At 37.8% G+C, this 20,071-nt stretch overlaps 1 protein-coding gene across 6 annotated transcripts in view; it reads right to left on the reverse strand.

Annotated features, from left to right (window-relative positions):
* LOC127832116 (synaptic vesicle 2-related protein-like) overlaps positions 1-20,071 on the reverse strand; it is a 94,875-nt gene that overhangs the window by 17,315 nt on the left and 57,489 nt on the right. For all 6 annotated transcript variants that reach the window (XR_008026700.1, XM_052357356.1, XM_052357372.1 and 3 more), the window contains 6 exons: positions 19,856-19,981; positions 19,141-19,272; positions 17,465-17,541; positions 15,215-15,291; positions 7,656-7,766; positions 2,722-2,833 (listed from right to left, as the gene is read on the reverse strand). Coding sequence is in view for 5 of the 6 variants with exons in the window: in XM_052357356.1 (XP_052213316.1) it covers positions 2,722-2,833; positions 7,656-7,766; positions 15,215-15,291; positions 17,465-17,541; positions 19,141-19,272; positions 19,856-19,981 (635 nt within the window). In the remaining variant the exon portion in view is untranslated. The remainder of the gene's footprint in view (positions 1-2,721; positions 2,834-7,655; positions 7,767-15,214; positions 15,292-17,464; positions 17,542-19,140; positions 19,273-19,855; positions 19,982-20,071) is intronic.

Raw genomic sequence — 20,071 nt, forward strand, 5'->3', positions numbered from 1 at the left:
CCTTGACCTTGAAGATATCGACGTAATTCTTTTGCATGACACATTGTCCAATGATTGTAAACAAAAGTAATTTTAAATCTCTCAATGAATGACATAGTTATGGCCCGGACAAGATCATTTATGGCCATTTTTGACCTTTGAACTCAGTGTGACCTTGACCTTGGAGATATTGATGTTATTCTTTCGCACGACACACAGTCCAATGATGGTGAACAAATGCGCAAAATGATTTTAAAATCTCACAATGAATGACATAGTTATGGCTCAGACAAGCTCATTTATGGCCATTTTTTAACTTTGAACACAAAGTGTGACCTTGACCTTGGAGATATTGATGTAATTCTTTTGCACGACACACAGGCCAATGATGGTGAACAAATGTGCCAAATGATTTTAAAATCTCAGAATGAATGAAATAGTGATGGCTCAGACAAGCTCATTTATGGCCATTTTTTAACTTTGAACACAAAGTGTGACCTTGACCTCAGAGATATCGATGTAATTCTTTCGCGCGACAAACCGGCCAATGATGGTGAACAAATGTGCCAAATGATTTTAAAATCTCACACAGAACAACATAGTTATGGCCCGGACAAGCTCATTTATGGCCAATTTTGACCATTGAACTTAAAGTGTGACCTTGACCTTGGAGATATCAACGTAATTCTTTTCCGCGACACACCATCCTATGATGGTGAACAAATGTGCCAAATGATTTTAAAATCTCACAATGAACGACATAGTTATGCCTGGACAAGCTCATTTATGGCCATTTTTAATCTCTGAACTCAAAGTGTGACCTTGGAGATATCGACATAATTCTTTTGTGCGACGCACTGTCCAATGATGGTGAACAAATTTGCCAAATGATTTTAAAATCTCACAATAAATGATAATAATATGGCCAGGACAAGCATTTGACCTTTGAACTCCAAGTGTGACCTCGACCTTGGAGATATCGATGTACTTTTTTCACACAACACACCGTCCCATGATGGTGAACAAATGTACCAAGTTATTTTAAAATCTAACGATAAATGACATAGCTATTGTCCGGACAAACTTTTGGTTTTAAACACACTAAGTGACCCCATGACCTAGTTTTTGACTCGGCATGACCCATATTCAAACTAGACCTATACATCATCTAGATACAAATTGTGACCAAGTTTGGTGAAGATGGGATGAAATTTCGGGACAGACCGACAGACTGACCGACCGACAAAGTGACTCCTATATAGCCCCCATTACCAATGGTAATGGGGGTATAATAAGCGCACCGGACCGCTCTGATAGGGAATACATGTAATAAACAATGACTCGCGAGTTTCCACACCTTTATTGACATTACACAACAGATTAACGCCAATTAGCTGTTGTCTGTCGTTTAACCTCTAATCGATTAAAATCAGTTAAACGGACGGATAAAGCAATCAAGCTGTGATCGCCGCCTTGTTTGAATTAGCTGAAAATACATGAAGTTGCATCGATTCGAATCAGAAATATAGGTTGGAGAATAAACGGGATCCAAGCACCCCCGGCGTTATATTGGACACGGCGTTATAACGGACCGCACTATATTGGAGTTACAGTGTATAGCCATATAAGGAAAAATGCCCCGCCCACTGGCAGCCATGTTTTTCAACCAACCGGCATCATTTTGGAACTCTTCCAAGATATTATTAAGATGAATCTTCTGACCAAGTTTCATGATGATTGGACAATAAATGTGACCTCTAGAGTGTTAACAAGATTTTACTATAGCCATATATAGCCATATAAGGAAAAATGCTCCGCCCCTTGGCAGCCATGTTTTTCAAGCAAACATAACCATTGTCCAACTCATCCAAGATATCATTGAGACCAATCTTTTGACCAAATTTCATAAAGATTGGACAATAAATGTGGCCTCTAGAGTGTTAACCGGACGACGGAAGACACACGACGGACAAAATGCTATCACAAAAGCTCACCATGAGCACGTTGTGCTCAGGTGAGCTAATAAAAACAAAACAAGGGACAAAATTGTCACAAAACCAGGTTTTCATTGTGAAAAAAAATCTGATAAAGGGAGAAAACTCAAACTGAACTTTTGAAATGAACAAACAAAATTAACCCCCTTTGTAAGTTTTTTTTTTTTTTAAATCTATTTTTAGTCGTGGCGACCTTGACATTGGAGATATTGACGTGATTATTTCGTGCGACACACCGTCCCATGATGGTGAACAAATGTGCCAAATGATTTTAAAATCTCACAATGAATGACATAGTTATGGCCAGGACAAGCTCATTTATGGCCATTTTTGACCTTTGAACTCAAAGTGTGACCTTGACCTTGGAGATATCGACGTAATTATTTCGCGCGACACACCGTCCAATGATGGTGAACAAATGTGCCAAATGATTTTAAAATCTGACAATGAACGACATAGTTATGGCCCGGACAAGCTTGTTCCGCCCGCCCGCCAGCCAGCCCGCCAGCCCGCCCGCATTCGCCAATCTAATAACCAGTTTTTTCCTTCGGAAAAGCTGGTTAAAAAGGAAAAAATAAAACCCACCCACTCGCCCCAATTTTCCCCAAAATTTGGATGAGAATCTAGTTATTTATTTTCTATGGCCTAAACATAGGAGCAGGCCAAACTTTCACAAAAACAGCACAGTCAAATAATTTTGCAAAAAGTAACCTTACACTGTTAAGTTCTTTCTAAAAAAAGAGCGTACCTTATGGTACAGATGTTGGCTAGAAGTACAAACACGGCGAAGAAGAAAAACTCCACTGCCATGGTGATTTTTCTTCCAAATCGCTCGATTATAAACAAAGTTAGAAACACACCTGAAAATAAAAAAGAAGAGGTTGCAAAAAATTTAAATGAAATCAAATAACATGAGGTTTCTATGCTGTCATAAAAGAAAACAGCTTTGACCATATTAAAGTTTGATTTTATTAACATTTAAGTCACTGACATTTTATACCAAAACATGGTCCACAAACCATTTTTTCCATGTTGGACAGTTGAGTACAAGTGCACTAAGCAATTGTTTTATAATGATAAAAGCCGTTACCGAGAAAAGGTATCCGAATGTACTATAATCGACTCACACGGGCGCTTGTCTTGAAAATAGCATAGATGCAATTAAAGCATTTTCAAATCAAAATTAAAATGAAACAAAGAGCTGAAGAAAGGGATATAGAATAAAAAGCTTATTAGACGTTTAAACTGTACAATATGTGATATATTTGGACTCGCACACAGTTTGGAGTCATATTGGACTCGCCTAATGGCTCGTCCAATATGACGTCAAACTGTGTGCTCGTCCAAATATATCTCCGTATTGTACAGTGAAACGTCGAATAACCTATAATTATTGATGTAAAAACGTGTTATTTTGGGTTATCTTCCTAGGGGCAAACGAACAGATGAATGGACAGGCAAATCCCTTATTAATTGATGCCATGGGCATAATAAAAACATATATAAATGTGAGTATCAGGTTTGTCTACACTAATTCTACAACTGTTTAAAATAACGTAACTTCGAGTGTCACGTGAAAATGATGTCTAATTTGTGAACTGTTTTTATCTTAATATTTAAATATGCAATATTTTACATCAATTGCATAGGTTATTACATTTACTTTAAAAAAAAACTAGACAAACCCCATTACAAATAATTTTTTATATATTTAATTATGAATGAACTACAGTGTGTGACAATAGACCGTTCCAGAATCGATAAATTGACCGCCTCCATATTGTCAGTCACGTGACTGTCCGCCATTACACTTCTGCTAACTTGTGCGAGTCTGCGATTCCAAAAGCCCAAAACATTGAGAATACTTGCTTCGCCGATGTCTTATAAATAAATTACTTAATGAATTATTTTCAGGCAATTATCACATTTTTGTTGTTCAAATGATTGTTTGAAGTTGAGATTGATTGTTACAAATAAAATGTTAAAAAGGCATTCGTGTATTTGTTTTTGTGTGTGTAATAAAGTGGTAATCATCGGCGAAAATTGGTGGTTATGTCTTTGATTAGACTTTTTACTTTTAACTTGTTACAATCAATTCACACATGTATTGTTGCGTTGATTTTAATAGCCGCAACAGCAAGCAGATTATATTTTAATTAATACTTATTAAAGATTCTCGCAAAATTAATTACCGCTAATTGTTTGTAATTGGTCTTAATTGGTAAAACTCTATATTCTAAAATCATAACATATTATATTAAGTATGATATTTTTGATATGCCTTCCATTATTTTTCTTGTTCTAACTGAAATCAGAGATAAAAAAATTTGTTGTTTGGATTTATATTAAATTTTGTGAGCTGGAATTATGTCACGTAAAAAACCAAACTTTTTATCATGAGAGAGTGATATTGATCTTGACGATCTTTTAGTTGATTATACGGAAGATGAAGAGAATGTGAATATATCTAGGTGAATAGATTTTCATCTTGGAATAATTTAACAGCTATACAGCTAAAATACTTAAAAAATGTATTTTATAGTTCTTTGCCATACATGCCATAATTTTTCAGACCAATTCCGGGACATTGAGTCGAATTGTCCGGGACTTTTGCCGATTTTCCGGGACATGTATAAAATGTAGCGATATTTATAGACATATGCATTTTTGGTATGTTTTTTTTTGTTTCGCATGGTTAATTGCAAAAGTTTGAAAGCCTATCCGAAATACACTTGATCTATTAACATCAAATTAAACATTACTACTTCCGTTACTAGATACAAGCCACGTGTTTTCAGTGTAAGCGTTCTAAACATAGATGGTGACGTCACTGCGTTATTGTTATTAAGACCGGTGTGAAACGCGTAGTTGTTGATACGCCTTTATTAATTCATTCACTGGGGGTTTAGAACAAGACAATAATAAACCTAGTGAGGATGACGTTTATATATGCTTACTTTTTTACTCAACTTCTTTGTCGGTTAAACGTGCGAACATAAACTGCTTTTAATTTTTTACTCAGCGATGTTGGACTTCAGATGTGTGAACAACTATCCTTTGCCCTTACGCAGCGGGAAAAAATGACGTAGTAGATTAAAGTCAATTAACAACCACATTAAACAATGCCGCCTTTTCGGTTTGACCGCGAACGTGAGACAATCGATATGATAATAGGACCCCTGTTAATTGATCGATTTTGACACGTAGCATAGTCTGCCTATTCGGGTAGGCATTGTCATGGAGACGCTGCAGATAAACACAGATTCGAGGTGCAGTTAAGCCTAAGATAAGGTACATGTATATATGGATTTTGTAAATTCCGGGACATTTGACAGATTTCCGGGACAGCGGGACAAGTTCTTCATTTCCAGGACTGTCCCGGACTATCCGGGACGTATGGCATGTATGTCTTTGCAATCACGCAAAACATATGGATAACGACACTTGTTTAGTCAATTAATCGAAAAAAACTCAGAAAAAAACACCTAATTAATATTTCAAAAATATATTATTTAGTGCTAACGAATTTATTAATACATTTTTTTGCATCTTTAAAAAAAACGCGGCATTGGCATCAAAGTAAAGATTATCTGAAGACTGACAGGCCGACAATTTGACACAACAAAAAGCTCTATGCTTAAGCCGTATTGTTGGTTTTTTTTGCAGAATAGCTTCACAATAGTACAATATAAATACATCTTATTATAAAATTATAATTATCAATGGCATGAGTACGCTAGTGTGACAAACAAATGAGTGATAGAAAGTAAGGGGTGCATTGAAAATAAACGTACTACAATGCCCTATTATAAGTGAAGTGCATGATGGTATTTACATGAAATTTTAATTTACGCAACTGTTATGTATGTCGGGGGTAAATTATCCAACCAAATGACTGCTAAATACTACCAAAAAGAAGAGACATGGTGGCATCATCAATTGTGTATAATGACCAGACTGTCATCTGCATCCCAGTGTGATTTATGACACCATGTTGTTACTTAAGCCTGGACAATATCTGAGCAAAACGAGATAATCTGATTATGCAGAACAAAGGGGCAATTAAACACTGGAATACACGATTTTAAGATTGATGCAAATTATCAAATGAAACATATTGCATTTAATTTAATTAAATGCTTTTTTAAAAATGTGTCAATGTGTAAGTTTTCCTAGACAAATACCTAAAAATGCATGTTTTTCAAACATTTTTATGTCATAACACTAGCGTAACATCTCCCCTGGCAGAAAAACTTTATTTCATACATCCAAGGCCAAGTCATGACGGCCTTAGAATTTATAAAGAAATTCATCCCTTGAATAATCGGTGCTCTCTTATATATGTTACCAGTTGTTAGCAGCAGTGTAATGGCGGACTGCGAAGAGTATTCAGGGGAGATAATTGGGTAATGACTAAATTCTGGAACGGTCTATAAAAACAAAAGGGCCTGAAAGGCCCAAAGTCGCTCACCTGAGAAAACAAGATATTATTGGGACAAATCTTCTGACCAAGTTTCATGAAGATCGGAAAATAAATGTGGCCACTAGAGTGTTAATAAGGTTTTACTATAGCCATATAAGGAAAAATGCTCCGCCCCCCTGGCAGCCATGTTTTCCAATCAACCGGCATCATTTTTTAACTCTTCCAAGATATTATAGGGATGAATCTTCTGACCAAGTTTCATGAGTAGGACAGTTAATGTGGCCTCTAGGGTGTTAACAAGATTTTACTATAGCCATATAAGGAAAATGCCACAACCCTTGGAAGCCATGTTTTTCAAGCAAACATAATTATTTTTGAAATCATCCAAGATATCATTGAGACCAATCTTCTTACCAAATTTCATGATATTGGACAATAAATGTGGCCTCTAGAGTGTTAACAAGGTTTAACTAAAGCCTAATATAGTCATATAAGAAAAAATGCCCCGTCCCTGATGGCCACCAAAACCATTTTTGAACTCATCCAAGATATCATTGGGAAAAATCTTCTGACCAAGTTTCATGATGATCGAAAAATAAATGTGACCTGACAAAGTTTTACTATAGCCATATAAGGAAAAATGCCCCACCCCGTGGTGGCCATGTTTTTCGACCAACCGGCATAATTTTTAACTCGTCTCAGATATTATTTGGATGAATCTTCTGACCGAGTTTTACAAAGATCGGACAATAAATGTGGAATCTAGAGTGTTAACAAGATTTTACTAAAGCCATATATAGACATATTAGGAAAAATGCCCTGCCCCTTGGCAGCCATGTTTTTCAAGCAAACGTAACCATTTTCGAACTCATCCAAGATATCAATAAAACAAATCTTCTGACCATATTTCATACAGATTGGCAAATGTTGACGGCGCACGACGGACAACGGACATAAGGCGATCACAAAAGATCACCATGAGCACGTTGTGCTCAGGTGAGCGAAAAAGGTTTAATAGTTCGGAAGTAGCTAACATTGCAAAACCTTAATAACATATTAAAACAAAAGCGGTTTCTAAGACAGATATGCCCCTAAAGGTTCTTTTTTTTTCTTAAATGTCATGTATAGATCAAATGAAAAGTGGTCTACAGGCAATAAAAGACAAACCAAGCAAATGTATCCACGAATTCGCAAAACATTCACTCTTTTAATGAGGTGACAATACAAACATGAGCCGCAGTTTTCTAAAGTCATTTTACCAGGAAACTCCGCGAATGTGGTCCATGTGAGGTCCACGTAGTCATCACGGGTGAGCGACTTGCAGTGAACAAAGCAGCCTGGGTCTGATGGAGACTTGTCCTTTGTAGTGCCTGAAATCGTCAACAGAGTAAAGTGCAGAACACTTTTCTGCAATTAACATGTAATGATTTACAAAATATGTTAACGTTTACACTACCATCAGTATCCCAAAGGGAATATTATAGTTATAACCAAATACCAATATATGCTTATGAAAATTATACAATAAAAGACACATCACATTTTGTTTTTTTTGCCAATTGCAGTATTGCTTCTTTTATTTAAATCACATTATTCAGAAACAAGAGCAGTGTTCGTGAAACACAATGCACCCTACTGCGCTGCTTTGAAGCCATATATTTTAACTTTGACCTCGAAGGATGACCTTGACCTTTCACCACTCAAACAAGAGGGCCAAGATGGCCCAAGTTCGCTCACCTGAGAGGAGTCGGTTCATTCAATCTTTACCAATAGTCAAACTTGACCTAGATATTGTCCAGACAAACATCCTGGTCAAGTTTCATTATTATTTCATCTGCGAGTCATGATCAATGTACCTATGACGTTTCATGATCCTGGGCGTAAGCATTCTTGAGTTATCATTTGGAAATCATTTTTCTAAGTTGAGTCACCGTGACCTTGACAGCCATTGTAAGAATACGTTTTTTGGCACTGTGACCTTGACCTTTGACCTAGTGACCTAATAATCAATAGGGGTCATCTGCGAGTCATGATCAATATACCAATGAAGTTTCATGAACCAAGGCAAAAGCCTTCTTGAGTTATCATCCAGAAACCATTTTACTATTTCAGGTCACCGTGACCTTGACCTTTGACCTAGTGACCTGAAAATCAATAGGGGTCATCTGCGAGTCATGATCATTGTACCTATGAAGTTTCATGATCCAAGGCATAAGCATTCTTGAGCAATCATCAAGAAACCATTTTACTATATCAGGTCACGGTGACCATGACCTTTGACCTAGTGACCCGAAAATCAATAGGGGTCATCTTCGAGTCCTGATCAACTTACCTATGAAGTTTCATGATCCTAGGCATAAGCGTTCTTGAGTTATCATCTGGAAACCATTTTACTATTTCGGATCACCTTGACCTTGATCTCTGACCTAGTGACCTGAAAATCAATAGGGGTCATCTACGAGTTATGATCAATGTACCTATGAAGTTTCATGATCCTAGGCAAAAGCCTTCTTGAGTTATCATCTGAAAACCATTTTACTATTTTGGGTCATCATGACCTTGACCTTTGACCTCGTGACCTGAAAATCAATAGGGGTCATCTACGAGTTATGATCAAAGTACCAATGAAGTTTCAGGATCCTAGGCCTAAGCCTTCTTAAGTTATCATCCGGAAACATTTTTACTGCTTTGGGTCACAGTGACCTTGACCTTTGACCTAGTTACCTGAAAATCAATAGGGGTCATCTGCGAGTCATGATCAATGTATCTATGAAGTTTCATGATCCTAGGCATAAGGGTTCTTGAGTTATCATCCGGAAACCATTTTACTATGTCGGGTTATCGTGACCTTGACCTTTGACCTAGTGACCTGAAAATCAATAAAAGTCATCTGTGAGTCATGATCAATGTACCTATGAAGTTTCATGATCCTTGGCATAAGCGCTCTTGAGTTATCATCCGGAAACCATTTTACTGTTTGGAGTCACTGTGACCTTGAACTTTAATGAGAAAACTGCCCCCTCCCAGCAGCCACGTTATTCAATGACCGGAACCATTTTTGAACTCAACTCTCGTATCAAGGAAACAAATGTTCTGAGCAAATTTCATGAAAATTGGGCCAAAAATGTGACTTCTACTGTGTTCACATGTTTTCACTATATACATATAGAGAAAAATGCCCCGCCCAATGGCGGCCATGTTTTTTTCATTGATCCCGACCATTTTCAAAGTCGCCGGAGATATCAATAAAACCAATGTTTTGACCAACTTTCATGATGATTGAGCAAAAATTGTGACTTCTAGAGTTTTTACAAGGTTTCTCTATAGCCAAATAGGGAAAACTGCCACTATATATATAGAGAGAAAAATGCCCCGCCCACTGGCGGCAATGTTTTTTCACTGATCTGGACCATTTTCGAACTCGTCCGAGACATTAATTGAACCAATGTTTTGACCAACTTTCATGATGATTGGGAAAAAGTTGTGACTTCTAGAGTGTTTAACAGGTTTCTCTATAGCCAAATTAGGAAAACTGCCCCGCCCACTGGCGGCAATGTTTTTCAACGGATCAGAACCACTTTTGAACTCAATCAAGATATCAATAAGACAAACATTTTGACAAAGTTACATGAAGATTGGGCATTAAATGTGACTCCTACAGTGTTTACAAGGTTTTTCTTTTTTTTGACCTAGTGACATAGTTTTTGATCTGGCACAATCCAGTTTCGAACTTGGCCGAGATTTTATTGGGACAAAGCTTCTGACCAAGTTTCATGAAGATGGGACAAGAAATGTGGCCTCTAGAGTGTTTACGAGCAAATGTTAACAGACGGACGGACGGACATACGACGGACAAAGACCGGTCACATAAGCTCACCTGAGCAATCAGGTGAGCTAAAAAAATATGCAGCTCCATGAGATACACATGCATGCCAAATATGGAGTTGCTATCTTCAATATTGCAAAATTTGGCCTTTGACCTTGACCTTGAAGGATGACCTTGACCTGTCACCACTCAAAATGTGCAGCTCCACGAGATACGCATGCATGACCTTGACCTTTCACCACTCAAATGTGCAACTCCATGAGACACACATGCATGCCAAATATCGAGTTGCTTTCTGCAACAGTTATGGGCAATGTTAAAGTTTTCGGACATATGGACGGACATATGGACGGACGGATGGACTGACGAAAGAACGGACAGACTGACTAACAAACAGAGAGACGAACAGTTCAAAAACTATATGCCACCATTCATGGGCATGAAAAAGTTATGGCCAAAGTTAAAGTTTTCGGACGGACGGACGGACAGATGCCATATATTTGATCTTTGACCTTGAAGGATGACCTTGACCTTGACATTTCACCTTTCAAAATGTGCAGCTCCATGAGATACACATGCATGCCAAATATCAAGTTGCAATTTTCAATATTGAAAAAGTGATGGCCAATGTTAAAGTTTTCCGACGGACGGACAGACAGAGGCCATATATTTGACATTTGACCTTGAAGGATGACCTTGACCTTCACCTTTCACTACTCAAAATGTGCAGCTCCATGAGATACACATGCATGCAAAATGTAAAGTTGCTATCTTCAATATTGAAAAAGTTATGGCCAATGTAAAAGTTTTAGGAATGACAGATGCCATATATTTGACATTTGACCTTGAAGGATGACCTTGACGTTCACCTTTCTCCACTCAAAATGTTCAGCTCCATGAGATACACATGCATGCCAAATATCAAGTTGCTATCTTGAATATTGACAAGAGGGCCAAGATGGCCCAAGTTCGCTCACCTGAGAGGAGTCGGTTCATTCAATCTTTACCAAACGTCAAACTTGACTTAGATATTGTCCAGACAAACATCCTGGTCAAGTTTCATCATTATTGAACCAAAACTGGCATATGGAGTGTTTTTGTTTTTGTAAGATTTGACCTGGTGACCTATATTTTGAGGAGACCCCCCCCCCCCCCACTTACCAAACATCAAACTTTGCGTACAAAAATAAATATTATGACCAAGATTCATAAAATCTGAAACAAAATTGTGACCTCTAGAGTGTTTACAAGGATTTTGTATAATATAATGAAAATTTGGACAATCTAAGGGCAATAATTATGACATTAATTATGTAATATATATAAAACCAATCTTAGTACCAAGTTTCATGATAATTGGGCAAAAAAATGTGACTTCTAGAGTGCTCACAAGCTTTTTTTACTATATAAATATAAGAAAACTGCCAGCCACCGGCAGTCATGTTATTCAACTGACCGAAACCATTTTCGACTCAACTCTCATATCAAGGAAACAAATGTTCTGACCAAGTTTCATGAAGATGGGACAAGAAATGTGGCCTCTAGAGTGTTTAAAGCAAATGTTAACAGACGGACGGACGGACATACGACGGACAAAGACCGGTCACATAAGCTCACCTGAGCAATCAGGCGAGCTAAAAAAATGTGCAGCTCCATGAGATACGCATGCATGCCAAATATGGAGTTGCTATCTTCAATATTGCAAAATTTGACCTTTGACCTTGACCTTGAAGGATGACCTTGACCTTTCACCACTCAAAATGTGCAGCTCCATGAGATACGTATGCATGACCTTGACCTTTCACCACTCAAAATGTGCAACTCCATGAGACACACATGCATGCCAAATATCGAGTTGCTTTCTGCAACAGTTATGGGCAATGTTAAAGTTTTCGGACATATGGATGGACGGATGGACTGACAAACGAAGGGACAGACTGACTGACAAACAGAGAGACGAACAGTTCAAAAACTATATGCCACCATTCATGGGCATGAAAAAGTTATGGCGAAAGTTAAAGTTTTCGGACGGATGGACAGATGCCATATATTTGACATATGACCTTGAAGGATGACCTTGACCTTCACCTTTCACTACTCAAAATGTGCAGCTCCATGAGATACACATGCATGCAAAATGTAAAGTTGCTATCTTCAATATTGAAAAAGTTATGGCCAATGTAAAAGTTTTAGGAATGACAGATGCCATATATTTGACATATGACCTTGAAGGATGACCTTGACGTTCACCTTTCACCACTCAAAATGTTCAGCTCCATGAGATACACATGCATGCCAAATATCAAGTTGCTATCTTGAATATTGACAAGAGGGCCAAGATGGCCCAAGTTCGCTCACCTGAGAGGAGTCGGTTCATTCAATCTTTACCAAACGTCAAACTTGACTTAGATATTGTCCAGACAAACATCCTGGTCAAGTTTCATCATTATTGAACCAAAACTGGCATATGGAGTGTTTTTGTTTTTGTAAGATTTGACCTGGTGACCTATATTTTGAGGTGACCCCCCCCCCCTTACCAAACATCAAACTTTGCGTACAAAAATAAATATTATGACCAAGATTCATAAAATCTGAAACAAAATTGTGACCTCTAGAGTGTTTACAAGAATTTTGTACAATATAATGAAAATTTGGACAATCTAAGGGCAATAATTATGACATTAATTATGTAATATATATAAAACCAATCTTAGTACCAAGTTTCATGATGATTGGGCAAAAAAATGTGACTTCTAGAGTGCTCACAAGCTTTTTTTACTATATAAATATAAGAAAACTGCCACGGCAGTCATGTTATTCAACTGACCGAAACCATTTTCGACTCAACTCTCATATCAAGGAAACAAATGTTCTGACCAAATTTCATGAAAATTGGGCCAAAAATGTGACTTCTAGAGTGTTCACATGTTTTCACTATATACATATAGAGAAAAATGCCCCGCCCACTGGCCGCCATGTTTTTCACCAGTCTGGACCATTTTCGAACTCATCCGAGATATCAATAAAACCAATGTTTTGACCAACTTTAATGATGATTGGGCAAAATTGTGACTTCTAGAGTGTTTACAAGGCTTCTATATAGCCAAATAAGGAAAACTGCCCCCCCCCCCCCCCTGGCAGCCATGTTATTCAACTGACCGGAACCATTTTTGAACTCAACTCTCATATCAAAAAAACAAATGTTCTGACCAAATTTCATGCAAATTGGGCCAAAAATGTGACTTCTATAGTTTTCACATGTTTTTACTATATACATATAGAGAAAAATGCCCGCCCACTGGCGGCCATGTTTTTTCACCGATCTGGACCATTTTCGAACTCGTCCGAGATATCAATAAAACCAATGTTTTGACTGACTAACATGATGATTGGGCAAAAATTGTGACTTCTAGAGTGTTTACAAGGTTTCTCAAAAGCCAAATAAGGAAAACTGCCCCCCCCCCCCCGGCAGCCATGTTTTTTAACTGACCGGAACCATTTTCAAACTCAAGTCTCATATCAAGGAAACAAATGTTCTGACCAAATTTCATGAAAATTGGGCCAAAAATATGACTTATAGAGTGTTCACATGTTTTCACTATATACAAATGGAGAAAAATGCCCCGCCCACTGGCAGCCATGTTTTGTCACCTATCTGGACCATTTTCGAACTCGTCCGAGATATCAATAAAACCAATGTTTTAACCAACTTTCATGATGATTGGGCAAAAATTGTGACTTCTAGAGTGTTTACAAGGTTTCTCTATAGCCAAATAAGGAAAACTGCCCCGCCCACTGGCGGCAATGTTTTTCAACGGACCAGAACCACTTTTGAACTCGACCAACATATCATTAAGGCAAACATTTTGACAAAGTTACATGAAGATTGGGCATGAAATGTGACTTCTACAGTGTTTACAAGGTTTTTCTTTTTTTTGACCTAGTGACCTAGTTTTTGACCCATCATGACCCAGTTTTAAACTTGATCGAGATATCATTGGGAAAAATCTTCTGACCAAGTTTCATGAAGATGGGACATGAAATGTGTCCTCTAGAGTGTTTACAAACCAAATGTGGACGACTGACGGACGGACGGAAAATGGACAAAGACCGGTCACAAAAGCTCTGCTGACCAATCAGGTGAGCTAAAAAAGTTATGGCCAAAGTATGTTAAAGTTTTCGAACTGATGGAGGGAAGCCATATATTTGACATTTGACCTTGAAGGATGACCTTGACCTTCACCTTTAACCACTCAAAATGTGCAGCTCCATGAGATGCACATGTATGCCAAATATCAAGTTGATATGTTCAATATTGAAAAAGTTATGGCCATTAAAGTTTTCAGACGGACGAACGGATGGACTGACACACTGACTAACTGACTGACTGACAGTTCAACTGCTTTATGCCACCCTACCGGGGGCATAAAAACGAGTGATTCTTCCTCAGTTGACATTAAGGTAATGACAGTTGTTGAAGCACCCTTTTTGGGGTATGACATTTACATACAATCTAGATTATTTCAGTTAAGGTGAAGACAGTGTTAATTAGGCTAACTTTTTAATAATTCAAATGCTATTATTAAGAATAACTTCATATAATCTGGCTGGTTATCATATTTGTTCAACTCATAATGCCAACAAATATTGTAAACAAGTTTGATGAAGACACAATTAAAACTATTTGGTTAAGGGGCTAACAAGGTTTATTGTGCCAAAGTTTTTCTAATTCAAGGGCCGTAATTCAAATGTGCTTCAAGCAATCTGGCTGGTTATATTGATGCTGATCTTGACCAAGATTGTATGTCCACAATTATGACCAAGTTTAAAGAAAATCCATTAATAACTTTTTCAACAAGACAGAGGAAAAATCCTGAATTCAAACCCCCAATTCTTCAAACTGCCTCAAGTTTCTTAAAATATGTTCCATACTTTACATGTGAAAATACTCTGAAAAATGCTACATGTCTATTTAAAAGTACAAACTGTTACCATGACATCCATCTGGTGTTTCAAAGAGTTCCGTGGTCATCAGGACAATCCCATAGTAGGAGAATGCTGACACCAGCCTACATCATACATGTATAAGATAACAATCCCATAGTAGGAGAATGCTGACACCAGCCTACATCATACATGTACATAGTAGGAGAATGCTGACACCAGCCTACATCATACATGTACATAGTAGGAGAATGCTGACACCAGCCTACATCATAAATGTACAAGATAACAATCCCATAGTAGGAGAATGCTGACACCAGCCTACATCATACATGTATAAGATAAACAATCCCATAGTAGGAGAATGCTGACACCAGCCTACATCAGACATGTACAAGATAACAATCCCATAGTAGGAGAATGCTAACACCAGCCTACATCATACATGTACAAGATAACAATCCCATAGTAGGAGAATGCTGACACCAGCCTACATCATACATGTATAAGATAAACAATCCCATAGTAGGAGAATGCTGACACCAGCCTACATCATACATGTACAAGATAACAATCCCATAGTAGGAGAATGCTGACACCAGCCTACATCATACATGTATAAGATAGGAGAATGCTAACACCAGCCTACATCATACATGTGTAAGATAGGAGAATGCTGACACCAGCCTACATCATACATGTATAAGAATGCTGACACCAGCCTACATCATACATGTACAAGATAGGAGAATGCTGACACCAGCCTACATCATACATGTATAAGATAACAATCCCATAGTAGGAGAATGCTGACACCAGCCTACATCATACATGTATAAGATAACAATCCCATAGTAGGAGAATGCTGACACCAGCCTACATCATACATGTATAAGATAGTAGAATGCTAACACCAGCCTACATCATACATGTATAAGATAGGAGAATGCTGACACCAGCCTACATCATATATGTATAAGATAGGAGAATGCTGACACCAGCCTACATCATATATGTATAAGATAGGAGAATGCTGACACCAGCCTACATCATACATGTACAAGATAGGAGAATGCTAACACCAGTCTACATCATACATGTATAAGATAGGAGAATGCTGACACAAGCCGACATCATACATGTATAAGATAGGAGAATGCTGACATCAGCCTACATCAAACATGTACAAGATAGTAGGAGAATGCTGACACCAGCCTACATCATACATGTATAAGATAGGAGAATGCTGACACCAGCCTACATCATACATGTATAAGATAGGAGAATGCTGACACCAGCCTACATCATATATGTATAAGATAGGAGAATGCTGACACCAGCCTACATCATATATGTACAAGATAGGAGAATGCTGACACCAGCCTACATCATATATGTATAAGATAGGAGAATGCTGACACCAGCCTACATCATACATGTATAAGATAGGAGAATGCTGACACCAGCCTACATCATATATGTACAAGAATGCTGACACCAGCCTACATCATACATGTACAAGAATGCTGACACCAGCCTACATCATACATGTACAAGATAAACAATCCCATAGTAGGAGAATGCTGACACCAGCCTACATCATACATGTATAAGATAACAATCCCATAGTAGGAGAATGCTGACACCAGCCTACATCATACATGTACAAGAATGCTGACACCAGCCTACATCATACATGTACAAGATAAATTTTGGTCTTGCACTCACAAAAACCCATCATGTGGTCTATTACTTTAAAGGCACAACATTTATCAATATATTTAATATTTATAGGAAGTGATTAACATTAAGACATTAAATATCAGTCAAGTGTTGTTGACATTTTAATGTAATTAAACAGTACATCAGTACATGTTGGATTGTACATCAATAATTGAGTTTAGTTTTCAACATAATTTAATTAAACTAGTTCAAAAATCTTTATGCAATAATCTAATTAAAAGTTTTCAAAAATGAGTTCAGTTTGGCTGCCAATATTCTGTCAGACTTTCATCACTGACTATTATTATAATGCTAGTGTTTGTTTTTCATTAACATGCTCAACTGTCTACATTCCAGGACCAATAAGCAATGTGTCAATCAGTCTTTCCAGCAATGTATTAATACTTCCTAACCCCTTGACTGCTTGTTTATTTTTATCCTACATGTTACTGCAAGATTGCTATCCAAAGTAGAGACTTTCTATGTTGTTTAAAAACGTTTTTCAGACACTTTTTTGTGCATATAAAATCAAAGCACATTGCCCGTTTTATAAAGGAACTTGTTCATAATACTTGCCATATAACCCAGAGAATGATTGTTGTCTTCCTAAGTTCTGGTATGAACAGGTCTCTCACCATACCACGTTTTGAGCTCTGAAATCAATCACAATTCAAAACTAAAGTTTAAACCAATGGAGAAGTTCAGTACTTTGATTCATTTTTTATATAGTTTTTACGCTAAAATTACCTATAATACTCTTATATGTTATGAATACTGTTTTGGGACTCACCATTTCATTGGATCAAGGTTCATATGAAATTTTACATAAGTGGCTGTTTTATTATCAATTTTTAACCAAGTTCTCTCACTTTTACACCAATTCAGTAGTTTGCAATTCAAAAGACTTTATTCACCCTCATGATTGCTAATCAGAACTTTTTTATGTATGTCAAAGTCATAGGTCTTGTCAGTCATTGTTAATAACTAGCCTAACCACGGACCTTGAACACTGAACACAGGTCTTTGTTTCCAATTGAACAAGGGCTGTTTGTAAAACATACATGCCCCCCCCCAAATGGGCTGTCAGTTGTAGTGGCAAACATTGTATGAATAAGTAAGAGGATGACTGTGACCTCTACTTTTGACCTAGAGTACCGGTACTGAAAATCAAAAGGAGTCATCTGTCAGTCATGACCAATGTCCCTATGAATTTTCCTGATCCCAGGCTTTAGCATTTTTGAGTTATTATCTTGAAACCATTTTACTGTTTCGAGTCACTGTGACCTTGAACTTTAACTTAGTGACCTGAAAATCAATAGGGCTCTTCTGCCAGTCATGACCAATGTCCCTATCAACTTTCCTGATCCAAGGCTTAAGCGTTCTTGAGTTATCATTCAGAAATCATTTTACTGCTTTCAGTGACTGTTACCTTGAATTTTGACCTAGCGACCTGAAAATCAATAGGGGTCATCTTGTCAGTCTTGAGCAATGTCCCTATGAACTTTCCTGGTTCCAGGCTTAAGTCTTCTTAAGTTATCATCCGGAAACCATTTTACTGTTTGGAGTCACTGTGACCTTGAACTTTAACCTAGTGACCTGAAAATCAATAGGGGTCATCTGCCAGTCATGGTTAATATACCTATGAATTTTCCTGATCCCAGGCCTAAGCTTTCTTGAGTTATCATCTGGAAACCATTTGGTGGACAGAGCAACCGACGGACCGACATGTGCAAAACAATATACCCCCTCTACTTCAAAGGGGGTATAATAAGTGAAGAAGAAACAGTGATAACCAGTACTTGAAGCAGAAGTGAGTAGTACAGCTCATGCTACTCTATATATAAGGGAAGCTTAAAACTGCAGTTAGAAAATAATACACAAACACATACCATTTATTTAGCAACATGAACCAGCATCATAAACAAACATACCAACATAGCTGGCTCCATTTGCTTTCAAAGACAAAAGGTTTAATTTTGGAAGCTCCAGACTTAACTGTGCAGTCTGGCCAAGAGCTACCCTGTATCCTATAGTCATGCAAGGTAAAGTCGTCTCATAAGCAGACAGGCTGGCTACTGACCAGGCTGTGCATATGTGCACAGTGGCCTGGAGCTACGCTGGCCACAGGTGACTTAAGACCCAATTTTGTACAATGTGACTCATATTAAGCATACTTCTGTACAAAACTTACTAGTGTTTGAAGAGAGCATGATTTTGATACTTCATGTTTCCTGCATATTGAGCACACATACTTTGAGAGATGGCTCCACAAGTTTTCCTAGAGGCATTGGCCTGCCGTTGTCCCTAGCAATCCTTTCAATGGTGGCCAGGGCTCGGGTCCTATTTCCACGGGTCATGTCAAAGCGTGCACTTTCTGGCAGCCACTGAAGTAGAAGTAGGGTAGCATGTGGAAAGTTTACACACAGGCTCCTCTAATCATATGGCTTTGCACGTTAAAATAGCATTTATATGGGAACTTTAATAATTCTTTATCAGAAAATGTTACAAGTATGGCTGTTTCACCAAACAACAAAATATCCTAGACAAAATATGTTTTCAGTTGTTTTAATTTCTTTACCGAAAGTGAAATCACCAGTAAATTAAAAAAGCATTCACAATAAGTAAAACAAGAAATATTTTTGTCAGAAACACTACGCCCCCTACTGTGCCGCTTTGATTTTTTTTTTAACTTTGACCTTGAAGGATGACATTGACCATTCACCACTCAAAATGTGCAGCTCCATGAGATACACATGCATGCCAAATATCAAGTTGCTATCTTCAATATTGCAAAAGTTATGGCCAATGTTTAAGTTTTCAGACGGACGCAGAGACTGACAGACAGACAGATTGACTGACGGACAGTTCAACTGCTATATGCCACCCTACCGGGGGCATAAAAATAGCAAAGTGTTGGTTACATTTCGCCAACCTAAAACATGTTGCTCTACGTTGACCAATACATACAATACAGAAGAATGAGAAGATGAGGAGTGGAAGTGCAGACAGAGCCAGCAGCCATCGCCAGCCCAAGGTAGGCATCACTACGAGGGCCAGCAACACCTCAAACATCGCACCGATAGCCCAGAATATCTGTAATGAACAAGCCAAGTCTGTGACAGTAAGACAGGACTGGTAATGTTCAATGGAACTCTACGAGTTGGATGTTGTGTCCGACATCTG

This window comes from Dreissena polymorpha, chromosome 1 (genome assembly GCF_020536995.1).
Source record: "Dreissena polymorpha isolate Duluth1 chromosome 1, UMN_Dpol_1.0, whole genome shotgun sequence".
NCBI lineage: Eukaryota > Metazoa > Mollusca > Bivalvia > Myida > Dreissenidae > Dreissena > Dreissena polymorpha.